Consider the following 22,940-nt stretch of genomic DNA (forward strand, 5'->3'; position numbering starts at 1 on the left):
GGACGGATCAGTGCTAAGGGAGTTTCTGTGGCATCCCTAACAGCGGAGCGCAACGGCAGCCGTGCTCAGAAACAAGTTTCCCATAGGAGACTCCAAGGCATAACTTAGCAAAAATCCCTATGGATGTGCTGGGTGCTTCTCTAAACAGTGCTGTGAGCTCAAAGTTCTCCCCTTCGGATGTGACCACCGTTGCCAAGTGGGCTTCGGGAGCTTGGCCACGGGGGGAGCGGGTGCCTGGCACCGGGCTCCATCCCAGCACTTCCCCAGCGCTTTGCCTTTTATGGTGCAGTGCTGCCCTGGGGCGGGATCCCAGTGTGAGATGCAGAAAAACTCCCAAATTGGCCCAAAGGGCACTGAGCCGGTGCTGAGCTCCCATTCCTTACAGCCCTTCATAGGGATATGGCAGAGCATGGTCCCCCCGTCCCGTGCCAAAACCAATCTCGTTATTTTCTCTCTCCTACAGATAAGAGACCTCACCCTGAGCTTTGGGCTCACCTCCAGCCCATGGGAGATGCTCAATGGAGGTACTCCCCAGCTCTGCCTGCATGGCAGTGAGGGGCAAAAGGGGCTAAAAAGAGAATCTCAGTCCCCACAGAAGGACGCAATGGGGCAGAACACACTGAGAAGTCTGAGCCCTGAGAGCCGCCGGGTCCTCACATCACTGCAGATCTGACTTTGCCATAGCAACGTCCCAACAGGATGCAGCACCACAGCGGGGATGGCTCTGCCAAAAGTGATGCTCAATCAGAAGAGGAACAAACTCACCTCCACTCCCTTTGCACAACTTTGTGCGTGCAAAGTGCTGCCATGGAGATGCCACGAGCCCGGGGCTTCCTGCCTCCCACTGAGCTCTGCATGCACACATCAGCACCAGCACCTCACCCAACTTCCAGCCTGCAGCAAACGTGATGCAGAACCCCCCCCCCTCCCACAGCTCCCTTTTCTGGTGGGGGTTAAGGACTTATTGAGGCACTCAGCAAAGTACGCCAAAGCCGGAGAGCATCCCCAGCCCTGCGCTTTGCTTCCCTGCCAAGGTAAACACTGACATGTTCCTCCTGATGCAGCTCCCAGAGCGAGAACAGCAGCGGGCAGCACCCGGCTCCTCGCAGGCGCGCGGCACCGCTCTCTGTTTGCCTTTAAAGGCAAAAACGTGGTGGGTGCTGGGGAAGGGCTGCTCGCGTGGAGCAGGGAGGAGGTTTCCCTCTTGGGGGATGGGGGGGACCCCGGGGCAGCTCCTCGCACCCAACCCAGGAGCTCTGAAAAGAGAAGTACCCAAACACAGTGAGGATACAGCCCAGCCCATCCTTTCCCCACCTCCACAAAAAAGGCTGCAAAGCTTATTTGTAAAAGGAAAAAAAAAAAAAAGAAAAAAGAAAAAAAAGAAGTTTATTTTTTCTCACCAGAAGGACATACAATATACAGTACATTTGTACAAACAAAAGTAAAAAAAAAAAAAGTGCATTATGCATCCCCTACCGCCAACGCACAGTACAAAAGATACGGCTGATTTAAATATAAAACCAGACTTAAGAAATACAATGGAATCAAAAGAAGGTTGTTATGAGAGGGCTGCGATGCACTGGACGCAGCGCAGCGCCCACCCCTCGCTCTCCTCCCACGGCTGATGAGTCAACCCAATGGGGATCAGGTGGGAGAACGGGGCCCCATTTGGGGTTTTCCATTGGGATGGGGTTGGGTTTGGAGCACGGCAGGAGTTGGCTGAGCTCCCCCCGGGCAGCAATGAAATGGGGAAGGGGTGAGCGGGGCAGGAGGGAGGAAGTGGCAACAGTCTCACTGCCACCGGATACACCGAAAGCACCAAGAAATGAACAGCAAACAGCAGAGTTGAACAGCTCGGCGTAAATACACAGTATTTGTAAACTAGTCTTAAGGCACTCCATTGTAAAAGAACGATTACAATACGTGGAAAACAAAAGCAAACCATCTACCTTCTCATGCAACACATCCAAGTCTGTGAGCATCACAGATTTGGCTACAAACCCCCCCCGGGGATGGCACACCGCACCTCTACTGATGGCAGTGCCATTGGTGGCACCACCAAGCTCTTAGTGATGGCAGTGGGCATCAGCATCTGTATTAGCCCCGTGTTCTCCCAAGCCCCAAAGGAGGCAGAGCCCTGTGTGTGTCCTCCAGGGCTCCACATGCAGGAGCTCTGCTTCAAATGATGGTTAGTGGGAGAAATAGGAAAAGTGCCCTTAATGCATGGGGAATTTAAGACCCTTTAAAGAGGGACGTTTATTTACTGATTCCCAGTCCCTACAACTCCTCACACTGCTAATACAAAAAAGTACAGTCTTGAAAAAAGGTAATTCTGGGCATATAGGACAGCAAAGCACACGGCTCCCTTTCTCAAGCCATTGAGGTTTTGATGAACGTGGGCTGAGAATGACGGTTCACAGTCCTGCTTTTCCCTCACCTCAATGAGAGGATCGTTAAGAATGGCTTTGATAGGACTCTACAGGGATTTTAAAGGTTTGGGGCTCACTCTCGGCCTGGGAGTTCCATGAGCATCTGTTTGCCATCTCTGCCCTGTGAGCTCCGGTCTGACCCCAGCCTGCTCCACACTGCAAAGGGAACGCAGGCAGCCAGGCTGCCAGGAGCTGTCCTTCCCTGTCAGGTAGGGGATGGCTTCATTGTCCCGTGTGCCACCAGCAGCCCAACAAAGGGTCCCCACGACACCAACACAGCATCACACATTGAGACTCACTACGGTGCACGGCCACTCACTGGTTGGTCATCATCAGTGGGACATCACAAACCACGACAACAGCAAGAACACCCGAAGGGCACAGCACCTCTCCACCTGAGCACGAAGAACCTTCCATAGCAACACAACCTGGATGCACTTCAGGTCACCAACAGGACACGACGACGATTCACGTGGTCATGCAGCAAAGGACAACGCCAACGGATCACAGTCGGTACGAACACAGCTTCACACTCCTTCACTTGACGTTACAGCAAGAGCACGTAGTGCAGGACAGCCCAGCACTGCTCCTCCAGGAGATCACAGCTAACAGCAAGGGAACACCTTCAGATAACAGTCAGTATGGTGGGAAAAGCCTTTAAAAACCCAAGCAAACCACAATTAAAAGTCGGCAGGAACAGAGGTAGTGTTCGTGTCACTGCTTTAAAGGCTTCCCCACAATTGCTTGTTTTAGCAGGAGACATCTCAGTTAAAAAAAAAAAAGTCAGAATAATTGTTTTGCTGAGACTCTCAATTCAGCATTTTATATATAGATAGATAGATAAATAGATGGAAGTATCTATCCATATACAAACACACACAAACACATTATTATACTTGGCAAACAGTATGAGAAACAGCATCCTGCAGGACAACAGGCGATTCACACACACGGTCCTCTTCTAAGCCATGCAAAACATTTTATTTTCCCTTGTGCCATCCGTGACCCATTACTTTTCTTTTTCTCCCCACTTAAGAGTACAAGGAGAGGAAGAAGAGGTGGCATCAGATGATGGTGCAAGTCAGATGATTGGTGCAATGAATAAATGCCTTAGAAAAATAACAATAATAGAGAAAAAAAAAACAACAACAAATATCCAGCCCCCCATTCCCCCTACAGAAGGCATCAACTTTTGCCAAGCCAAAGCGGAGTCTTCATGTTCCCAAGCGCTGGCTTGGCTGACATCTTGGAGCCAACATCTGCGCTCCTTGGGGCAGAGGGTGGCTCACAGAGCCCGGAAGACTCGCTGGAAACAGCCTCCTTGGAGCCCGTGATGGTCGACACGTCCATGTCGCTGGACAGGTCCTCGGAAGACAGGTTAAGACACCCCAGCTTGGCAAGAGAATTGGACCTCTTCAATGGGGAAGAGACAGTCAAGCCGGCCAGCCGCAGCCGGGTCTCGATCTCCTGAGTCCGCTGCTTCACCAGGCCAGGCTTGCCACGCACGCTGTGGATGCTGTCACTGCTGGAGCTGCGTGTCAGGTTGGAGCTGCGGGAGGATGAGGGGGTGTAGCAGATGGTCTTCAGGAAGTCCTTGGTGAAGCTGCTGGTGTGCTCCAGCCTGCACGCCATGGGGGTGGAGGTTTTCTGAGAGGTCCCCTCCAGCACGCGTTTGACCTCCAGCTTCTCCAGGTCGCTTTCAGCATCTCCGGGTACAGGTGGTGAAGGCCTCAGGAGGGGCACGAGGCCGGGATGCGGAACCAGCTCCTCACCTTCCTCTGCAATGCTGGGCTCTGCCCTGCCCAGGGCACCCTCCCGGAGCAGCACTGATGTGTCTGAGGGCAGGCTCCGCAGCCGCTCCAGCTCTTTGGTGTGCTTCCTGACCAAGCCTGCCTTCTGCAACTGAATAAGGGACTCCTGATGCTGCATTAAGTAACTGTTAGCACTTGGCTTTTCCAAGTCTTTACTGAACAACATGTACTTCAGGTCCTTGGTAGGTTTGCTATCTTTTCTGGCCGGGGACTCTTCTTTCCCCATTTCTGCACCAAGGAGGCTCTTGTCACAGTGTGAGTTTCTCCTGGGCTGCAGCGTTCTGACAGGGATTTCTGGTGCGTCTTTTCCTTTCTCTGAAAAGCCACACTGATGAGCAACCATTGATTTGCAAGTACCAGCTTCCAAAACACCGCCTCCTGCTGACAGGGGAAGCAGTGCCTCAGTATTTCTAGTTCCAATTCCCTCCTCCATGCGTGCCCTGCTGGGCAGGTGCTCCCCCAAGGGAGGGAGGTGGGAGAGGAGGGCTGGCTGCGTGCAGATGGTGGAGCTGCGGTGTGCAGAGCTGGGGTTCAGCTTCTCACACTGCTCCCCAAAGGAGTCCGGAGCCAGGCTGCCCGAGGAGTACATGCAGTCGGTGCAGGACTGGTAGGAAGGCTTGACTTTACTGAGGATCCCAAACACAGCGTCATGCTGCAAGAAAGAAAATAAAGACAAATCAATAAGCACAGAACAGCGAGAGGCAAAGATCAGGAGATCTACACAGCAGTGAAAGGCAGCCCACTGCCCTGTCTCTTCACGCCCCACAGCAGGAACAATAACTCCCAGTGGAAGGACACCTACCGTCTCAAGTGATAGTCATGCAAGCAAGTTGCCCAGAGCAGTTTATAGAGTGCTCACGTGTGTGCTCTCTCTGTCTGGCATCTATATCCATAGCTCGGGCAAGCAAAGCCATGTTCAGAAGCACTTTGAAAAGGAAGCAGCTCATCACGGAATGGAAGGCTTTATCCAAGTCAAATGAAACTGTGCTATGAAGATGAGTAGTTCCGCTTGCAGGAGTCAGCCATGCTAATCACCTACACACCAGATCCATACGCACCTCAAAATCCTCCGGGCAACTCCTTTTGCTGTTGTTGTTATTCAAGTTCTCCCTATTAAGCCTGCTCTCCTCCTTGTGCATGGACAACCGCCGCTTCCACTTCTCCATTGGGTTTTCCTCCCTGATACCGTCCTCCCCCGGTTCCCCGGCGCTCAGCACCATCCTCGCCTTCCGAGGGCTGAAGTCCCGTTTCTTCTTCACCTCCTTCTCACAGAAGCTGCTCAGCTCTGCCAGTGGCTCTGCTGGCTCCAGGCCTTTGGCCATCTCTGGAGGCACAGCTGGAGGCTGCCTCGCCAGCGAGGCCGCACGCTCTGTGAGCACATCCCGCTCCAGCTCCTCCACGTGGCAAAAGCTCCCCCTGTCCCCAGGCACTTTGTTCTCCAGCAGTGTGTCCGAAAGGCGGCGGAAACAGTAATTGAAGCCAATGGGCAGCTCCGTGCCAGCTCGGTTGTCCAGGTATGCTGACTGCGATGGGGTGTCCAGGTCAGCCAGCCGGTTTTCGAGGTCGATGTCCAAGCTCTCAAGTATGAAGTCACCTGATCCTGCAGTGCCATCTGTGCTCTGGGGGAGGTTGCTCTCTGCCTGCTGCTTCCACAGCTTGTTGTGGCGTTGCTTGCTGCAGGAAGGACAGAGATACAAGTGAGCACAGTGGAGCAGCTGCTGATGGCTGCGGCACAAGCTGAAAGCACTCAGCTCCAGGAGCATCCCTCCCTCTCTATGCACAGAGCAGATTCACAACCCAGAACAGACTGATTGGCAGGTCCAGCCCCACGCTCCACCTGGGCAAAGCCATCCTGAGCATCAGAGGAGTTTGCCCACTGCATCTCCTCCAGCATCTCTTCGGCCCGACAGACTCCCAGCAGGGCCCTGCACTGCAAACATGACGGGAACAGAGACTTCTGCTAGTGTAAAATGCTCTGAACCAACATCTCTGCACGTTTCATGGCACAGCTTCTGCTAAACCAGAGTGGAAAATTTTCCTTCTCTACCTCAGCTAGAGCAGAGGCCAAGTGGAGTGTGGAGCATGCAGAAACCCTTATTAGATACTACAGCCTTTGCAACAGCAAAGCCTCATGATTGGCATGGTCACCCAGAACTGCAAATGATTTGCCTCCAACTCTGCCCAAGCTCAGTTCTGCCTCATAAAACAAGAACAATGTTTTGCTGAACAGCCTTGGCTGCTGAGAAACACCAGCACGCTTTTCAAGCACAGAGAAACCCTCAATGAATTACACCAGAGCTGAAGACAGCTAATTTCCATCTGGGGTGGGCTGGCAGAGAAAAGGTTCAGGAAAGTGCAGTTAGCCCAGGCTCCTGCTTCTGCCCTTCCTAAGAGCTCCTCTGCATGGTGGTGTGGCCTTTAGATTGCAGCACCACACACGCTGTCACTGTCTTTGTCTTGCTCATTGGTAGAAGGGTTGATTGCCTGAACAGAAATCCACAGAACTCAGTATTTTGTGATATACTGAAACTCTAAAGGTGTTGCCTAAAATGAGGTCCTTTGATTTCCTGCAGATGGCCTTTCCTTTCATTCTGTCACCTTACCTTGCATCTAAAATGCCTTCATACTCCAGAAGCTGTCTCATGAAGCCTGCATTTGGCCTTGCAATGCTGCGTTTCTGCTTCACATAATTATAGGCCTTTTCCAGTGACCAGCCAAACTCCTTCATTGCATAAGCTATCACAGTGGACGCAGACCGGCTCACGCCCATTTTGCAGTGCACCAGGCACTTGGAGTGATTCTTCCTGCAGAAAGATAAAGAAAACACCTCTGTAATCTCTCTGCTTATCATACGCGTTGTTAACATTTTAAATGGTGGAGGGGCAGTATGTTGTCCTGCTGACCACTCTGACATCACAGCTCTGTAGGTCATGAATGTTTTAGACTAAGATGCACACGAGAAGAATCCTTCTCCAGGAAAGTCAGGAGGTGGGATGGGCGGTCTCAGCCATGCTGTCACTTCAGAGGCCACCATGAAGCCTCCTGCCCACTTGCCCAATGCTTTGGGCACAGGGATAAGCAGGAACAACCTGCGTGTGACAGCCAGCAGGGTGTGATGGGCTCTGTGACCATCTCTTGGGCTCATCCAACAAGGACACATGTTGGAATATTTCCAGAACATGTCAAGTAGAGGAAATGTCCTCGTTTCCTTTTAGAAGCAAAACAAAATAATAGTAATTAAAAAAACCCATAGGTTAGAAATGGGTTAAAACCAGCACAGGAAGACACAAAGTACACGGAAGCTCCAGGGACACAGAACTCCTGGCAGAAGATGTAACACAAAGCCCAGCTGCCACCTCCAGCTGCAGAGCTGGCTGGAGCACACGGGGCAGTGTTACCTCCCCCAGGCCTCAGGCAGCTTCTGCTGTGGCTTGGATTGGATGCACTCTCACATCAAGCCACGTCCCCCAGCCCACTTACTTAGCCTTGTTTATGAAATGATATGCCTCGTTCCAGTGAGCCAGGAGGTCAGTCGTCTCCTCGTCATACACCCGGATGTTGTGATAGGCAAACAAGCCAGGGAAAAAGTTATCTATTTCCCTGGTCACGTTCAAAATGTAGTCAATGCTGTGGAGAATGAAAAGGAAAATAGAGTTGAATGGCCACGGTCATGAAAAGGAAACTGATGCACATTGTGAATCTCCTGATTCCTGCCAAACTCTATTGCAGGGTTTACAATGTACCCAGGGAGAATGAAGGCCCGTATCGATTTACTACTTCATATCATTCAGATCAATCAAAGCTGCAGGATATTTGTTTCAGAGTTTGCCCCACTTTGACTTCTAGGCACCACATGTCGAGATGCCCTCACCACAGATCAGAAGCATTGACATGCTGGTTGATCCACTCGCTCAGAGATGTTCAGACATCTGTTCCCAAGGAGTCCAAATTAAACATTTTTAGTCATGCTGTTGAGCAATAATTTTCAGTTTCTCACATCAGAGGTGGTGTATGCCTTGGGAAAACAGCTAATACTATATGTACAATTCTCACTCGTCCAAAAAGCCTGAAAATAAATCAAGCCAAGAAGTGGCGTGGTGATGACAGTGTGGTGAAAGACAGCCCTGCAGCTGCCTGTCTGGGCAGGTGAGGTGGGGATTGCTCATCCACAGGAAGTTCTGCTCCATTTAGATGGAGTTTTTCCTCAACACTGCACTGTAACATTTGCTCTTCTGCAGCCTGCAGGAATTTACACCTGACACAACAGCATATATGTCTGCTTCATACTTGGCTGCTACACACGGGGAGGGTGGTTCAGATATCTTGAAGTTTTGTTATTCCCACTTCATCTGCGATGGAAACGAGGTAGGAAAGCTTTCCTGACCAAAGTCCTGATGATCAGTTACCCACACTGCTGGGAACTCATCCCTACCATCTACAAATGCCACATGGCACCTGAAGAGAACTCAGGGTAAAAGTCAAATGACTCAGAACCTGGAAGGTACAGTACTCACCCCGAGCCCTGCAGCTCCTCCAGGTTAGAGGCGTTCCACTCTGACCCCTGCAACAGTCACATAGATAAGAACATCTTTCAAAGGAGCTTCCCCATTTCTAAGATTCTGAACTGCCCCAGTCTCAGCTCTGCTCCTCAGCTGCCAACTGAAATGTTGCCAATGGTTTCTGAAGGACACAATGAGTACCACCAGCTTCAGAGTGTTGTGAAGAACCACAGGATGCTGCCTGAATCATTTCTAGCAGCCAGACCAGGCTTGTCCTAACAGCCTCAAATGCAGACACAAGGAACGTTCACAGTCCCTCTGAAATCAGAATAACCGTGGACAAAAAGGCATGGGGTCTGTGCAGGAAGAAATCCTGTAAGATGCACGAGGCAGGGGTAAGTTCAATCCCAAATCACCATGCCCTGGTCAATCTGGGTTTCTAACCACAGAGATAAATAATGCAGGGAAAGAAAAATAATTACATGTGACATAACTGTGATCACAAGTGTGTATATGAGAAGTGTGAGGCAAATCCTAGAAGTTCTGGAGGTGGTTACACTGGATCTCACTGGATCCACAAAACAGAAAGCTAAATAGGGTTTAAAAAGCAGGTTTTGCCCTCAGACATCAACAGTCCCTCTGATTCTCTCCAGGAAAAGAAAACCTAAAAGTGACCCCTGCATAACAGGCACAAATGTGTTCATCTCAAGCAAGCCTTTGTTTCAGATGGCAGCGCCTGGTTTTGCTTGGAGTTCCATCTAGTGGCAAAACATTACATAGAACACACATCTATCTTTGCTTCTGCATAAAGTTGAAGGCACAGCACCTTCAGCCTTGCTCTTCATACAGATTTGGCCATGCACACAGAACTTGATACCAAATGCAGATCCCTCACAGCACAGTGACCCATCAGGTAGCTCCCACTGAGCCTTCAGCTCTGTTCCAAACAGGGCAACTCACCAGATACAAGTGATCAAAAATCAGAGAGGGTTTGTCCATCTGACCCAGGATAAGCAGCATTTCATTGTCTATGAATTCCTTGAATTCTTTCAAGTTGCAATTCATGTGTTTTTCCAGCTCATTCCGGATCTGCAGAGCAGAAAACAAAGGATGCCACCTAGAATCATCTCTGTTCAATAGAAACATTTATTGGCACTCTTTCACAAAACACTTTTTATGTACTTCACTAAAGACAGCAGGAGGGATTTGGCCTTTTGGAGACAAAAAATCTCACTACGTGGCATCTTAGGCCCCCTTATTTGAGATCTGTGAAGAAGGCTTCAGATAACATCCAAGTAAAACACACATATATTGTGCACATCCTTCCAAAAAATAACTTGAGATGAACAAGACCCAGGAGAGCAACTAACAAACATGAAACTCAAAACCCAAACCTACATACAACTATTACCATTTGCTCTGAGTACATCTGCACTGTGTCCCTGTGGGACAGATCCAAACTAGTTTTAGCCTTGACTTGTGACTCTTCATCCATAGACACACCAGCAAGGTCTCGCCTATAAGTCTCCCTGACATTGTTCAGGAACAAAGAAAACAAAATCTTAAAGTGAAGCCAACAAGGAGAAAGGAAAACACTGCTTCTTAGCACGCAATTTGCTCCATGTCCATGAACAAGTGAAGACCAGGATGCTCCTCTAAAGCAGCCACACACACTCACAGCTGGGAGGACACAAAGCCACTAACTGCATCTTTTGAGAGAGCTATCTTAGCTTATATAGCTATGAGGAATAAGTGGCTTCAAATTCATTGCTTGGACATGCCCACAAGTGCTGCAAGCTGTAATGAATTATCACCTCCGATGCCACTCTGGCTTGTTACTAAGGTCTTGAAAAACGTGCTCTAATGTTGGTACTACTCTGTTTTACAACTACAGAAACGGAGGTGTAGCAAAGCCAAAGAGCAGAACCTCTCAAATACACTCAAATAGCCAACAGCACCTCATCATACAATGCCTCTTTGCCAGTATAACGTTCTCTGGAAAAGGAGTCTAGCAGGAAGAATAAAGGAGCAGGAGTTTTTCTATTTACCTCCTTCGAAGTCACATTTTCCAGGTCTTTGCTCATCATGATGCTCCGGAGTTTGGCTTTAATGAGGCGTTCCGTTCGTTCCCTTTCAGTTGGTCTGAAAAGGAAAAGGGAGAGGATGTCTCCAAACCAGCAGTAAACACTCCTGAGACAATGCAACTTGGACAGCACAGAGGCTGGTGGGAAGGACTTTCATTGAAAGCATCTTGACCAGGAAAATGGAAGAAAAACATTTGAAGGCATTGAAGTAGAGAAAGGAAATCAACTGCCAGAGGAACAAAAGGAACAAAAGGGGATTTCTCTTGTGAACCAAGTCAACTTTTCATAATAAAACTGAGAACTGACTTGTCAACAAACAGAGCTGGAGAGTCAGGGCGGGTGGACTCCAGGTCCTGCATGGCATTCCACTCATTGATGCAGCTCTGGTCAGAGCTGATGCAGCTTTCATAGTACGTGGCCCAGACCAAGGCCATCCCACCTGGGAAGTAGTTGTACCTTCTTGCAACCTCACAGGCCTTATGGAGTATTTGTAGAGCAGACCTGCAAGATTGGGAACAAAAGTGTGCAGGTATAAGCACACATCAATCAGGAATAAGAGATTTTCATAGAAGACTTTCAGCACTGTGTTGCAGTTGGCTTTTTGAGAGCTGCAGCTCTGCTGTATCAGAGTTCACAGGGGTATCCTGGAGGCTTTCTCAAGACGGAGGCTCAGATTTTCTCCTCATCAACTGGCAAGCACGAAGCACAGCCACTCTGGGACCTAATCATTAGCTAACTTGTAAAGCCAGACCAAAGAAAAATAAAGAACATGGACAATTTTCAAACCACCTTCAGCAAGGAGTCAAATACATATTTACAGCATTCTTGGCCCCTGACACGCTCCAGGGACAGGGCCCAGATTGGGTCATTTGTTTTTGTAAATCTTAGCATTACTTTTTCTTTCCTCCCTTCCCTCCTCCATTTTTCCTTTTTTTTTTCTCTCTCTTTTAAGGCTCTGCTCTGAAGATGTCAACGTAGTGAACATATTAACCACATCTAAGGCTGCCAACAGGAGAGGCTGAGTTCAAAAAATGACAGGAACAAGTTTTGTTTGTTTCTGTACCAAACCATCCCTAACACATCACCAGTCTCTACACCTTTATCTTGTCCCTGCCAGCTATCACAAGCACAGGAGTTTCCTGAGGCTCCACGGAGAACCCAACGAGAGGCATTTGCCCTGTGTGGGGCAGAATAAAGCCTCTTCAAGAAGGCATTTGCTGGCACAGCTGTTGCTGATTCAACAGTCTCTGCTTCAGCGTTTTGGAATCCCTACACATGGGAGGGGTGACAGGAGCTGAAAGGTGAGCATGATTGCGGAGTGGCACGGAAAGTTTCCATGCAGAAGCAGCCCCAGCCTGGCCCCAGGAATGGGGCAGAGTTGGAAATGCCATCAGATTGGCAGTGGGTCACAAGACTCCCTCATACTAGGGAGGTTATGCGTGGAGAGGAAAGACTGGGTTTGCAGCCTGATGAATTCATGTTGGGCTTTCATGTCTATACATCTCATTAGTGCCATTTCACACTGCCCTCATGTCACAGAGCACACAGCTGCAGCAGAAGATGCTGGTTTTGGATCAGTGCTCCCAGAGCTCCGTTATAGCACTGCTACCAGCTGACACAGGGAAGCGGCATCTCTGCTGCAGCTTGCTAAATATCAGTTATGGAAAACGCTAAAATGCAGTTTGTTTGTTGTTAATTCATTCATGGAAATTACAGCCTCTTTCTCAATAAAGCTAATTAGCACACATACCACATGGCTTGAACCGACACTGGCTTGAAGATGTGCATTCTCCCAGCAGTGCTCACACTGAAGCCACTAAGAGAGAGGGGAAAAAACAGTCACAAACTGCTCTTCTCTGCACCTCAGGCTGCTGCGAGGCAGCTCTAGGGGCAGCCACAATCAAAAGGAATAAGGGATGAGGATTTCCATCACCAATTTTCCATTATCCTCCCAAACAAAAGCAATGAGTGGACACCTGCCATACAGTGCCAGGAATGGGAGCTCCACCCCTGGAGCAGGATTTTGGAAAACATTTACTGGATATGACAGGTTTCACTGAGTGTTCTGACAGCAGCAAGACAAAAACTCAGTGTCTATATCAAAGGACTGCAGCCATGAATCTGAAACTGGGACTTCATTTGTGTGGTGACAGAGTCTCTATCCCACAACAGCCCCCAGAAGGGAAGGCCATTCACATCTACCCTTTCAATGGGGTTTCTTACCCATCACCATCAAGATGGATCTTAGTATCGCTCCACAGACGAAGAACCATTCCTATAGTGCAGCTTTTACTGGAAGAGAAACGTTAAGGATGTTAAATATAGGCCACAATGCAGTCATGCCAATATCCTCAATTATTAATAGTCTTTAATTTTTAAAGTCCTCCAGCCTTGCTTTAGTAATTCCTCATAGTATCTTCAACTATTTAATGCGTAGCACATAAGGAGATGGGCAACTAAAGTGTAAAGGTCTTCCCTGACACCAGCTGGAGAACCAACAGCACAGAATCAACAGTCAGAACCACCATAGCTGCAAGAATGCACGGCAGTATTTGCCTTATCACCTCTCCTCCTCTCTCACCCTCATAAGCTCAGTGCAGGGAAGATCCCTGATGGGACAGAAGAGCAGGATATCATCTCTGCATGCAGAGATTCAGCTTTCAGCAAGTGCAGGTAGGTGCTTTCCTTTCTGCCCTTTGCAGAGGACCCCGGGGGCCTTTCAAAGGTTTGTGTGCTCAGTTCTCACTTCATCACTTGGCTGATAAAGAAAAAAAGCATTTTATGGGTGTACCTAACCCAGAAGAACACTTCCATTTCAAAGATGCAATTTGGCAAGAAAACTGTACTATAATGGGGGGGCAGCAACTTTCAACCACTAAATAATTCAGTTGCTGAGATATTAAAGTTTTAAAGGAAATCAGGATGCGTGCAACAACCAGGAGCAAAGAACTCAGGTTTGTTTTATTATTACTTTTTATTCTACTATTTTTAAAGCCTCCAGCCATTTTCTGCAGTGAATCAAAAGCTCTGACAAAGGCCAGTTTGAACACACATGTAGACAATGTACACTCTAGAGCTCTGCAAGAAAAAAGAAGTTACTTATTAAACACATGTACAAGGAATAAAGCCCGGAAAAGGCTGACCAGCCCAGCTGTCAGCAGTCAGCACACTCACAGCTGAGAAGTGCCATTTCAGTCCCAACATGGAGCCTTGGAGTCCCTCAATGAGTCATTAATGCCAACAGACGTCTTTCTGCACGACACTTTTCCTTAATTAACAAATCTCTCAGTTTTCAGAGGCAACTGAATGAACCAGCAGCCAACCTTGCAGTTAGGATGGACGTGCCATTACTTTTCCATCTCTCCTCTTGTCTCACACCAATCACCATCAGGAGCAAATTATTGGAAGGTCACCTTGGATTTGGAGAGGACAAGGCCAACGCTGCCTGCTGTTGCACACCAAATGTGCTACAAGGGAATGTAACGTTGGAATTTCCTCCCTAACACCAACAGCAGTAATTAAGAGCACACACAGAAGCAGCACCAAAGCCAAGTCAATAGTCTCCTTAGGAAAGCACTGCTAGGAGTTCACCAGCAGGACTCACGGCAGTACAAAAGCTCTCCCTTCCCACTTCAATCCACAGAGGTTTTCCAGACAAAAAGACAAAGCCCGTATCAGCTCAGCACGGCAGCTCAATCTACCATGGAACAGAAACAAGTCTGGAAGCTCTGCCTTCTAACCCCACCTCTGCCAAAGCAGCCTCACCTCTTCCAGCCAAGAGCTGTTCTTGGTTTCCTCACCTATAAGTGGAATTATGTGAGAAGGTCTGTAGCAACGTTTTATTTTCATTTCAAAACGTTCTGTGCCCTTATCAGTTAGACAAAAGGAACAGCTCATTACTAACACATTTGTTTGTTGGTTTTGGAGGTACTTTTGCACTATTGTTGTTGATGCTGTTTGGCAACTAACCTACCTGAAACAGCTCCATTGCATCATGCCACGAACAGACTTGAAGTCTGATGGAGCAAATAAGTTCCAGCTTAGGAAACGTTTCCATAGAAGCATTTTGTAGTGAGGAGATAGCAAGCTACCACAGATGAGGTAGATACCACAGCCCTCCAGATGGATTACAAGTGAATGCTTTGCCCACAGCTGCACAGAGAGCCCAGAGATTCGGAGGAGACTGAAAGTTCTCTGGAACAAAAAGCGCTCTCACAACGGTCAGAAGAATTAACAACTATGTCTCTTCTCTTCCTAGAGTACATGAAAATTAACTGCTTGGGGATAGTTGTTGACAAGCTTTCCAGAGAACCCAGCCTGTCTGATTTCCAAGCCTAGCTTTGCCCTAGACATACCTCTCCTTGCTGGAAAAATCCACACCCAGCAAAATATTCTCTTCCGTGTCCTGCCTCCCGTTGCTGTACACAACCACCATGTACCGGACTCTGTCTGTCCATACACTTTCCAAACGGACAGCCTAGAAAAAAAAGAAGACATCAAGCTCTGCAAAACAGCTTTTGGATAATCCGCACTTCCATTGCTGACTAATATTTTACAGGTGTAATTGTGCCTCAAAGCTTTATTTAGCTGCAGTATGAAAGACACTGGGAGAGGTAGTCCCTCTTCCACGCAAGGCCAGTTGCCAGTTTGACTTGGAATCGGGAGAAGATTAGAAATAAGAGCAGCCTAGACAACCTATCCCACATTGCAGAAGCATTACCAAATACAATCTGAAGATCTCCTCTGAAGATATTCAACTCAAAAGCAGGTAGAAGCACTCACTGTGCACTAAGCTGGAGAAGCTCAGAGGGTTCTTCCACACTGACAAACTGTCACTGAAACATTCTACTTAGCCATTCTAGAGGGGATAATTAACATAGACCCAACTCATAACCTGGATGTAAGGATCAGCCCCAAAGTTGCATACAGGGAAATGTGGTGTGGCTGGCAACAAAGTGCAGCAGACTGAAGCTAACCATGGATTTGCCAATGCTTTCTGTGACCCTGTAGAGATCTGGTTCAAACACCTCCAACAGAAAGAAGGGCAGGAAAATGCACCTGTTCTTACCAGTTTGATTCTATCCTCACAGCGAAGGAGGTTGATCATCACCTGGAGGTGCTGGGGCAAATCACCTGCAGTGAGGGCAGAGAAATCATCAGAACAGGTCATCTGAACATAAGCAGCTTCTGAGGAAGGGCTGCAGGAGTGGCTCTATTTAGGTGATGCATCCCTCCTGCATCAAATAAAGGTCTGCTCATGCAACTACTCCAAAGTGATGGGTGTATTTCTGCTTGGTGAAAGCAAGCAAAAAGAACAAAGAATCTACAAGAAAATAAAACCAAGATCCCATCTAATAACTTGGAAACACACTCATAACTTTCCATAAAAGATAAAATTCCTTCCGTAGGATGTTTGCTGGGTATATGAAATTGCTGACAATTGAAGAAACCCAAAGCCATGCTTGGCATTCAAACAGCCTCTTTGTGCTTGGAGTGTTTACTAAGCAGCAGGCACACAGTACCACACTGTGCCTTTCCCACATGCTTCTGCACTCAAAATGCCCTGATGAGCTTATTGCTTCTTGCCCCTTAACCACTTATTACAAAACCATCAATGACAGAAGGCATAAAAATACAGGATGAGTGGGATCCAACTTCCTTAAAACCGTCGGCTTATCAGTCCTTACAGACATTCACCACACAGCCCTCCTCCCACCATTTTGGAACACTGAAGTGTGCCTGGAGGAAGGACAAGCTGTTCTCAGACCATGAGAAATGCCTGCAGGCCAGATTTATATTGGTTAACTGAAAAGGGGATTTCCTGCAACCAGAAAAGGGGGTGTAAGGAGCTGAGGAAAGGGGTGTTTGTCCAGAGACTCAAATCCCACTGCAAGTGTTCCTCACTTTTGAGAAGTAGCACTGAACAAAACCAGTAACAGGTGGTTTAAAAATAATAATAATGAAAAGAAAGATGCTGTCATATGAAGTCCCAAGTTTCAGACTGTGGGAGGCTGGGAGAGCAGTTAGGAGAAACGTCTCTGACACACTGAATCAGGAGCTCAGTAACCACAGAAGGGGTACTGGAGCCACATGACTCAACCCATTGCATTTTCCTCCCCACAGGCCAAAGGAGAAGGCAAAGATCAAACCACTGAAGCAGAAACAAGCGACATTTCTTCATTGCAGGCTGCAGAAGACAGAGATACACATTCAGCATAGACTCTCTGGCTCAGAGGGCTTTCCTGGCTACAGAATGCCAGTGTCTGCAGAGAATAAATTCCTGCTCCAGATACACTTCCAAGAGGGTGACAAAAGTTTAAGCAAAGACATGGTCACCATAAGCTCCCATTCAAATCAAGTGGACTGAAAACCTGGTTTTCCTCAGCAGGTTGTACAAAATCCACTGTGACAGTCAGAGGAGCCAACCACTGCCACATCTGCTATTGGGCTGTCAGCGTGGAGGAGAGGAGTGGGGAAGAAAGAGGGAACGGAGCATCAGGCTGTGCTTTAATCCATACCTGCATGTTTGTGAGGATGCTGGAGACCTCGCTGGCCCTGGGAGCTGTTCCCTTGTTGCAAGAAGAGGGCTGCTCCTTTCACCATGAAAAAGCTCTCACTTAGGCTGGAAAACAAAGGACACAGGAAGTCAGCTCAAAGGAAACAGCAGCAAAACGTGTGCTCCGGTCCGTGTGCCTGGGGAAGGAAGGGCTTCTCCTCATTAAAACACAGCAGGATTCGCCACAAGAAGCTGCTCCCAAAGGTTGATTCTGCCACTTGCAAGGCATGGCTCCAGGATTATTCATGAAGAACCGTGTCATTTTCCATCAACATTTTATTGTTTGGCCATAGCAGGAGATGCTTGCCTGAGCTGTCATGGACTGAAAATGACTTTATCACTTGATTATCAAATTCTGTAACTTAAAAACAGTAGAGGGTAAGAATTCCTACAGGCTTAGACCTGTAAATGACTTCGGATCAGGACTTGAGTCAATCAGTCCCTATTAATTTCAGTTCTTGAGATTTCTTTGGAACGCAGAAACAAGAACACACAGCTATAAATCATAGATTTACGGGGCAGGGAGGGAAGGTGAAACCTGCATATCACAGCAGAACGAACTGAAACTTCAGGGCAAAAAGCCACAGACACAGCAGCAAAGGCTCTGCTCTGCTGAGATACAACTGACCTGGGAAACAGTGCTGATAAGAAGGGAGGTCACAGCGTATGCACACACAAAGCTGCATTCCCAGATCAAATGAAATATGGCTAAAGAGAAGGCCAATCCAAACGAGCAGTTAGAGCAAGGAGCAGCACAAGCCTAATTACACAGACCTGCAAGCATTTCAGAAACAGACGTGGACATAAGTGGTAAAGTTGGTGTTTCCCACAGGGCTGGAAATGAACATCTCCTGAGTTACGTTTTAGTTGCCACAGTAACTGCTTACCTTGCACTTCCTATCCCACTCCAAACATCAGGCAGGGAGCATCACAAGAGACACTCCTTGCTACAGAGCCCAACTTTCTGCCGTCCCACGCTTCCCAACATAGACAGTTGTTCATTACTGGCTGCTATCAACTAAACATAAAAGCTCCACTATGAGACCGTGCTGCACTGGAGTTACTAATGCTACAGAAAATGATCCCACAGGAGCTGCTGCTCCCAGTGCTCATCTGTTCTGTGCTCTGTCCCTGGGGACTGCTTCTGGCTAGCAGTGAGCACCAGCAGTGTGGTAAAGAGCCATCAATTCAAGCCTTCCCAGCTCCTGCTCCAAGTCAGGTCTTCCATCTCCCAAGGACAGAGCCAAAGTTTGCATTCAGCTGCCTGAATTTACAGCTTTCCTCAAGTCTCAAAGCTCCCAGAAAAGCTGGAACAGGTTTCAATTCAAGACTTCAGTCCCTTCTAAAAAGCAACCTCAAATCACAGCACAAGCTCCAGGCTCCCTCAGCCCTATCTCAGACCAACAAGCTGTCGGCAGGGCAATTGCACCGTGATGAGAACAAAGCTTTCCCCGCTTCAGCTCCCGCAGCACTCACCCCTGGCTCACCGGGAGCTGTCAGCGATGGCCCCGCAGCCCTCACCACCAGCACCCACTGACAGCAAGAATCCCTGCAGGCGGGCACTTGGTCCATCCCATAAGCAAGGCAGGAAGAGCCCTGTTTCCTCCTCACTCCAGATCTAACAGGAAAGCGTTAAAAAAAAGGACAGAAGTGACAACAAAGCTGCGACACCAACACAATGTATAGGATGTTCACTAGATTGCAGCCTCGTGCATACCCAGCTGGTTTATCAGCAAGAGGAAAGGAATGGTTAGATAACACGCAGCTCCTAATGCTCTCATTCACTGCAGGCAGGAAACCTTCACAATAAGGCAGAACATTCCCAGTCGGAGAGCTGTGCTGGGGGAGCAGAAGTGCCTGCAGGCAGAGGTAGACCCGCACAGTGCAACTTTTTCCACTGGGTATTTATCTGCATGGCAGCGAACTGAAAAGCAAAACTGAAATCTTGCTGTCAGTCACTTCTTCTGTTCTGGCTTCAGGTGTTCTAGTTTAAATGCTTGTGTCTCCATCTGCACAAAGCACGGCGCTGAGTAAGTCAGCTCGTGCTCCCCAGCGCTGCGATTTCCCCCCCAGCTGCTGTTGGATGCCACCGGCGCAGTGCTGCACAACAGCCACCGTGAGCTCTCCTGGAACACTGCACCAAAACGGTGAGGTTACCCAACGCTGACCCTTCGCTCTGCTCCAGGAACACTTCACCCTCAGCCACTCCATACAAATCTAACAAAATAAAAGTGAGAAAAAGGCATGGCGCGGTATCCCAACCCAGCGTTCCAACACTTTGAAACCCTGCAGTCCCAGTAAACATCCAATTTCCAGCTTTTTTAAAACAATCTCCCAAAGAACCAGAAAAAAAATAACACCCCATCATCACAGAGCCCCCCCATCTCTCTCCCCAGCAGCAGTGCTAAATGCCTTAGCAAGCAGCGTTTGTTAGCGGCATAAATACGAGTGGTTTATACATACTAATTTGGACTGGTTTTCTTTGAACAGCAGAAGCATTGTGCTGGCCCAAGAGTCAGGCAGAAGTCAGTAAATTCGAAAAGATTCATAACTAGCTGTAAAACTCACATCCTTTTGCTTCTAAACCCATACAAAAAGAAAAAGAAGGAAAAGAAAAGGTCGGTCGTATATTCTGTGCAGAGCAATCGCATCTGTTGATGCTACCCAGGAACTGGATGACTTCTACAGAACACTGTGTCTTCCACTGATATCCTGGCTTGAAAAAGCACTTGTCCTAACATATCCTGATGAAAGAAGGCCATTCAAGAGGGGAAAAAAACAGCTGAAGCTCGTCTAATCACTTCCCTCCTACAGACTGGTGCGAGCTGTTTGTTTCCTCCCCATGCTCACAGAGCGATGCAGGGCAGGACGAGGTGAAAAGCATCGTGTTGATGCTTACGTTCCACGTTGCCCAGTGCCTTACTGGTTTTTACAGTTAAAGCCCTGCCATGGAACGTCTATGTGGCAAAGGCATTGCAGCCAGATCAGGATACTTCCCTGCTTATGGTGCAGCCATGTGCTGTGCAGTGCCTGATGTGCTGCTGAACAAGAACCTCTTTCAGGTGGTTTGGAATTCCTCTGTTAGAGACTGCCTATAACCAAATTCAACGTAGACCAATTTCTTACCAACCCTTGATTAATTCCTTCACCACAGCAGCACCAGTCCCCCCAGAGAAGAAGCAGCTTTCTGTTCCTTTTTTTGCCCTGCCCCATTGGCACACACAGCACAACCCACCGATTTGCTGGATGCCCTCCCAGGAATCCCAACCAGCATCAGCTTTCCAGCAGCCCCTTTCGGCTCTCAAAGAAACACTGAGCCGAGGGGTTTTGTTGTGGCATGGAATCTGGGTGCTCCAGGAGGGCTGCAGAGCATCCCCTTACCAAACGATCTCAGTGGGAGAACATCAGCCCCTTAAGAGGAGTAAAACCTACACTTACAGGCACCTGGGAGCACCGAGTGTCAGCAGGGGGGTGCTGACAGAACAGCTGTGTTTCTCTGCTGGCCATAAAACAGAGGCCCTGCTGTGCCTGAAGCATTGCAAGGAGAGGATGGTTCTTGACTATGGCACCTCCTTGCTCTGTCCGCTGGCTCCACGCTGCTCAACTTTAAAAGGAAATATTTCTTCCCCTTTGGGAAAGCTCCAGAAGAACGTGGCTGTAACACACATCAATTACATTCCAAGTCGCTTCAGAACACAATAGGCAGCGCCTCATCATCATTTCAAAACACTGTTCCCTGAGTCTGCAAAGGCAAACAAGCAGTCTGCAGTCATCCTCCATCCTCAGCAGTGCCCACACTGTGTGCCCTGCAGGGTGCTGTGCTCCAGTAAAGCTCTGCAATGGAGCCTTGCTAGGCACAGGGCCATGCCATGCTCTCCTGTCACTAGATGTTTGTCAAATTAAGTCTCTTAATTTCTCCCTTGTTAACAGAATGACACACACAAGTGGCATGAGGGCAGAGGAAGGCATCAGTCCATCGGGGCTGAGCTGGAGCTCTCTGGGGACAAGGGCTGCTTCAAGGCTTCAGCAGCCACACCAAAATAACACCAGCAACACTGCAAAGGAGCACATCAAACAGAAAGAGAAATATGGGAGGAGAAGGAGCAGGAAAAATCCCAACCCCAGTGCAGCAAAGGTGGTCCTACAACAAAGTAGAGCTCTGTGACATGTTGATCAACTGACCTGAGATGGGAACTGCAGGCATCTAACCACCTCCTGACGTTGCACTGCTTGGGATTGCACTGCTCTGCCAAAATCCCTCCGGTGCACCTCGAGCTGAGGCAGCTGCCTATAGGGGAACTAAGGAAAACGTTTGCCTTCTGAAATAGTATTTTATTACCAAAAAAAATGTGAGGCAGGAATGTTCTTTCCCTATTTGTGGCTACGTTAGGGTGCGGCTCTGATAGGTTATAAGAAGTCATGGCTTTCAACTGAAGACATGGAGTTGACCAAATAACAGACGAGGTGCTCCAAGAAGAAACCCAAAACATCAGAATCAAAAACATCAGCTGCGAATCACAGCACAGCCTGGAGCTCATCCCCATCATCCCCACGGAGCCAGGGCATCCCCCATCCATCCCTATCCAAGGAATGGTAAGGAGGGCAGAAGACTCAGCAGGGCTCGTGTTTTTAGGGCTGCGGAGACATAAGGAGTCTGAGCGTGCATTGTTTGGCTGAAGGCGTGGGCCACATTCACAGTGCAAGAATGCTGAGAAGGGCTGGAGACACTGCAGGCCATTCACAGCGCCAGATACTAACTCTCCTCCGGCACAAAGAGGAAAAAGCAAAATGAAATCAATCACGGAGCCCACAAAAGCTGATTTCCTAAGACAAACAGACTGCTTCCAGCCACTCCTGCTCACTCCACGCAGCCCTCAGCCCCACTCAGTGGAGACAGTGGGGACAGGAGGGGACGTGGCAGCTCCATCCCCATGCCATGGCTTTGTGCTGCTCAGACCAAGCTCCATCCCAGCAACACCCCGGCATGGAGCAAGACCCAGATAATGGCTGGAGCCCTGCCTGAGAGAGGGGCAGGAAGAGGAAAATGAACACAGCTCCCCATTTCAGCAGAGACTTGCGCAAAATAAGTTAGCAGAGCAGCTCCCAACAGCCTGGGGAGAGAAAATTCTAGGAATTCCTGGTACGTGATGGTGAAAGGCCAAATAAAACAGAGATTGTTTCACAAGGAAAAGAATTAAAAAAAAAAAAAGATGAAATCCTTTTTGCACATCCCATTAATTGCAGAGTTCAGAAAGGCACGGGGCTGAGTGCAGCATCCCCAGCTATGTGACATGCTCAGAGCTAACACTTCCAATGGCAGCAGGCATTTCTGAGATTCCCACTGGAAAATGAGGTCACTGCTGTAACAACCATAGGGCCAAACCCCCCACGGATCTCAGCCCATCCAGCAGCTGCTTATTCCCCAATTGCTGGCTCCATTCTCTTGCAGTAACAAGTCCCAAAGCCCTGTGTTTTCCTATCTGTTCCCTTCTGTTCTTTTTCCTATCAGTTCTGCTCTTCTTGCCATGCTAAAGCCACAGCTCTTCCAACCTAAGCCACTC

At 48.5% G+C, this 22,940-nt stretch overlaps 1 protein-coding gene across 7 annotated transcripts in view; it reads right to left on the bottom strand.

Annotated features, from left to right (window-relative positions):
• Positions 1–1,367: 1,367 nt before the first annotated feature.
• The window catches only part of SSH1 (slingshot homolog 1 (Drosophila)), a 29,360-nt gene continuing 7,787 nt past the window's right edge, over positions 1,368–22,940 (bottom strand). For 3 of the 7 annotated variants that reach the window (XM_004945616.5, XM_046901298.1, XM_040648491.2), the window contains exons 3-15: positions 17,342–17,445; positions 15,892–15,956; positions 15,179–15,300; positions 13,047–13,115; positions 12,574–12,639; positions 11,130–11,324; positions 10,788–10,881; positions 9,700–9,828; positions 8,755–8,801; positions 7,721–7,867; positions 6,844–7,044; positions 5,299–5,914; positions 1,368–4,892 (exon numbers count right to left, since the gene is read on the bottom strand). In XM_004945616.5, the coding sequence (XP_004945673.2) occupies positions 3,615–4,892; positions 5,299–5,914; positions 6,844–7,044; positions 7,721–7,867; positions 8,755–8,801; positions 9,700–9,828; positions 10,788–10,881; positions 11,130–11,324; positions 12,574–12,639; positions 13,047–13,115; positions 15,179–15,300; positions 15,892–15,956; positions 17,342–17,445 (3,133 nt within the window). In that variant the 3' untranslated portion in view covers positions 1,368–3,614. Of the gene's footprint in view, positions 4,893–5,298; positions 5,915–6,843; positions 7,045–7,720; positions 7,868–8,754; positions 8,802–9,699; positions 9,829–10,787; positions 10,882–11,129; positions 11,325–12,573; positions 12,640–13,046; positions 13,116–15,178; positions 15,301–15,891; positions 15,957–17,341; positions 17,446–18,855; positions 18,931–19,842; positions 20,094–21,561; positions 21,679–22,940 lie in introns of those variants that run through there. The other 4 variants (XM_040648489.2, XM_040648490.2, XM_004945617.5 and 1 more) reach the window with 3 other exon arrangements.

Source organism: Gallus gallus, chromosome 15, assembly GCF_016699485.2.
Source record: "Gallus gallus isolate bGalGal1 chromosome 15, bGalGal1.mat.broiler.GRCg7b, whole genome shotgun sequence".
NCBI lineage: Eukaryota > Metazoa > Chordata > Aves > Galliformes > Phasianidae > Gallus > Gallus gallus.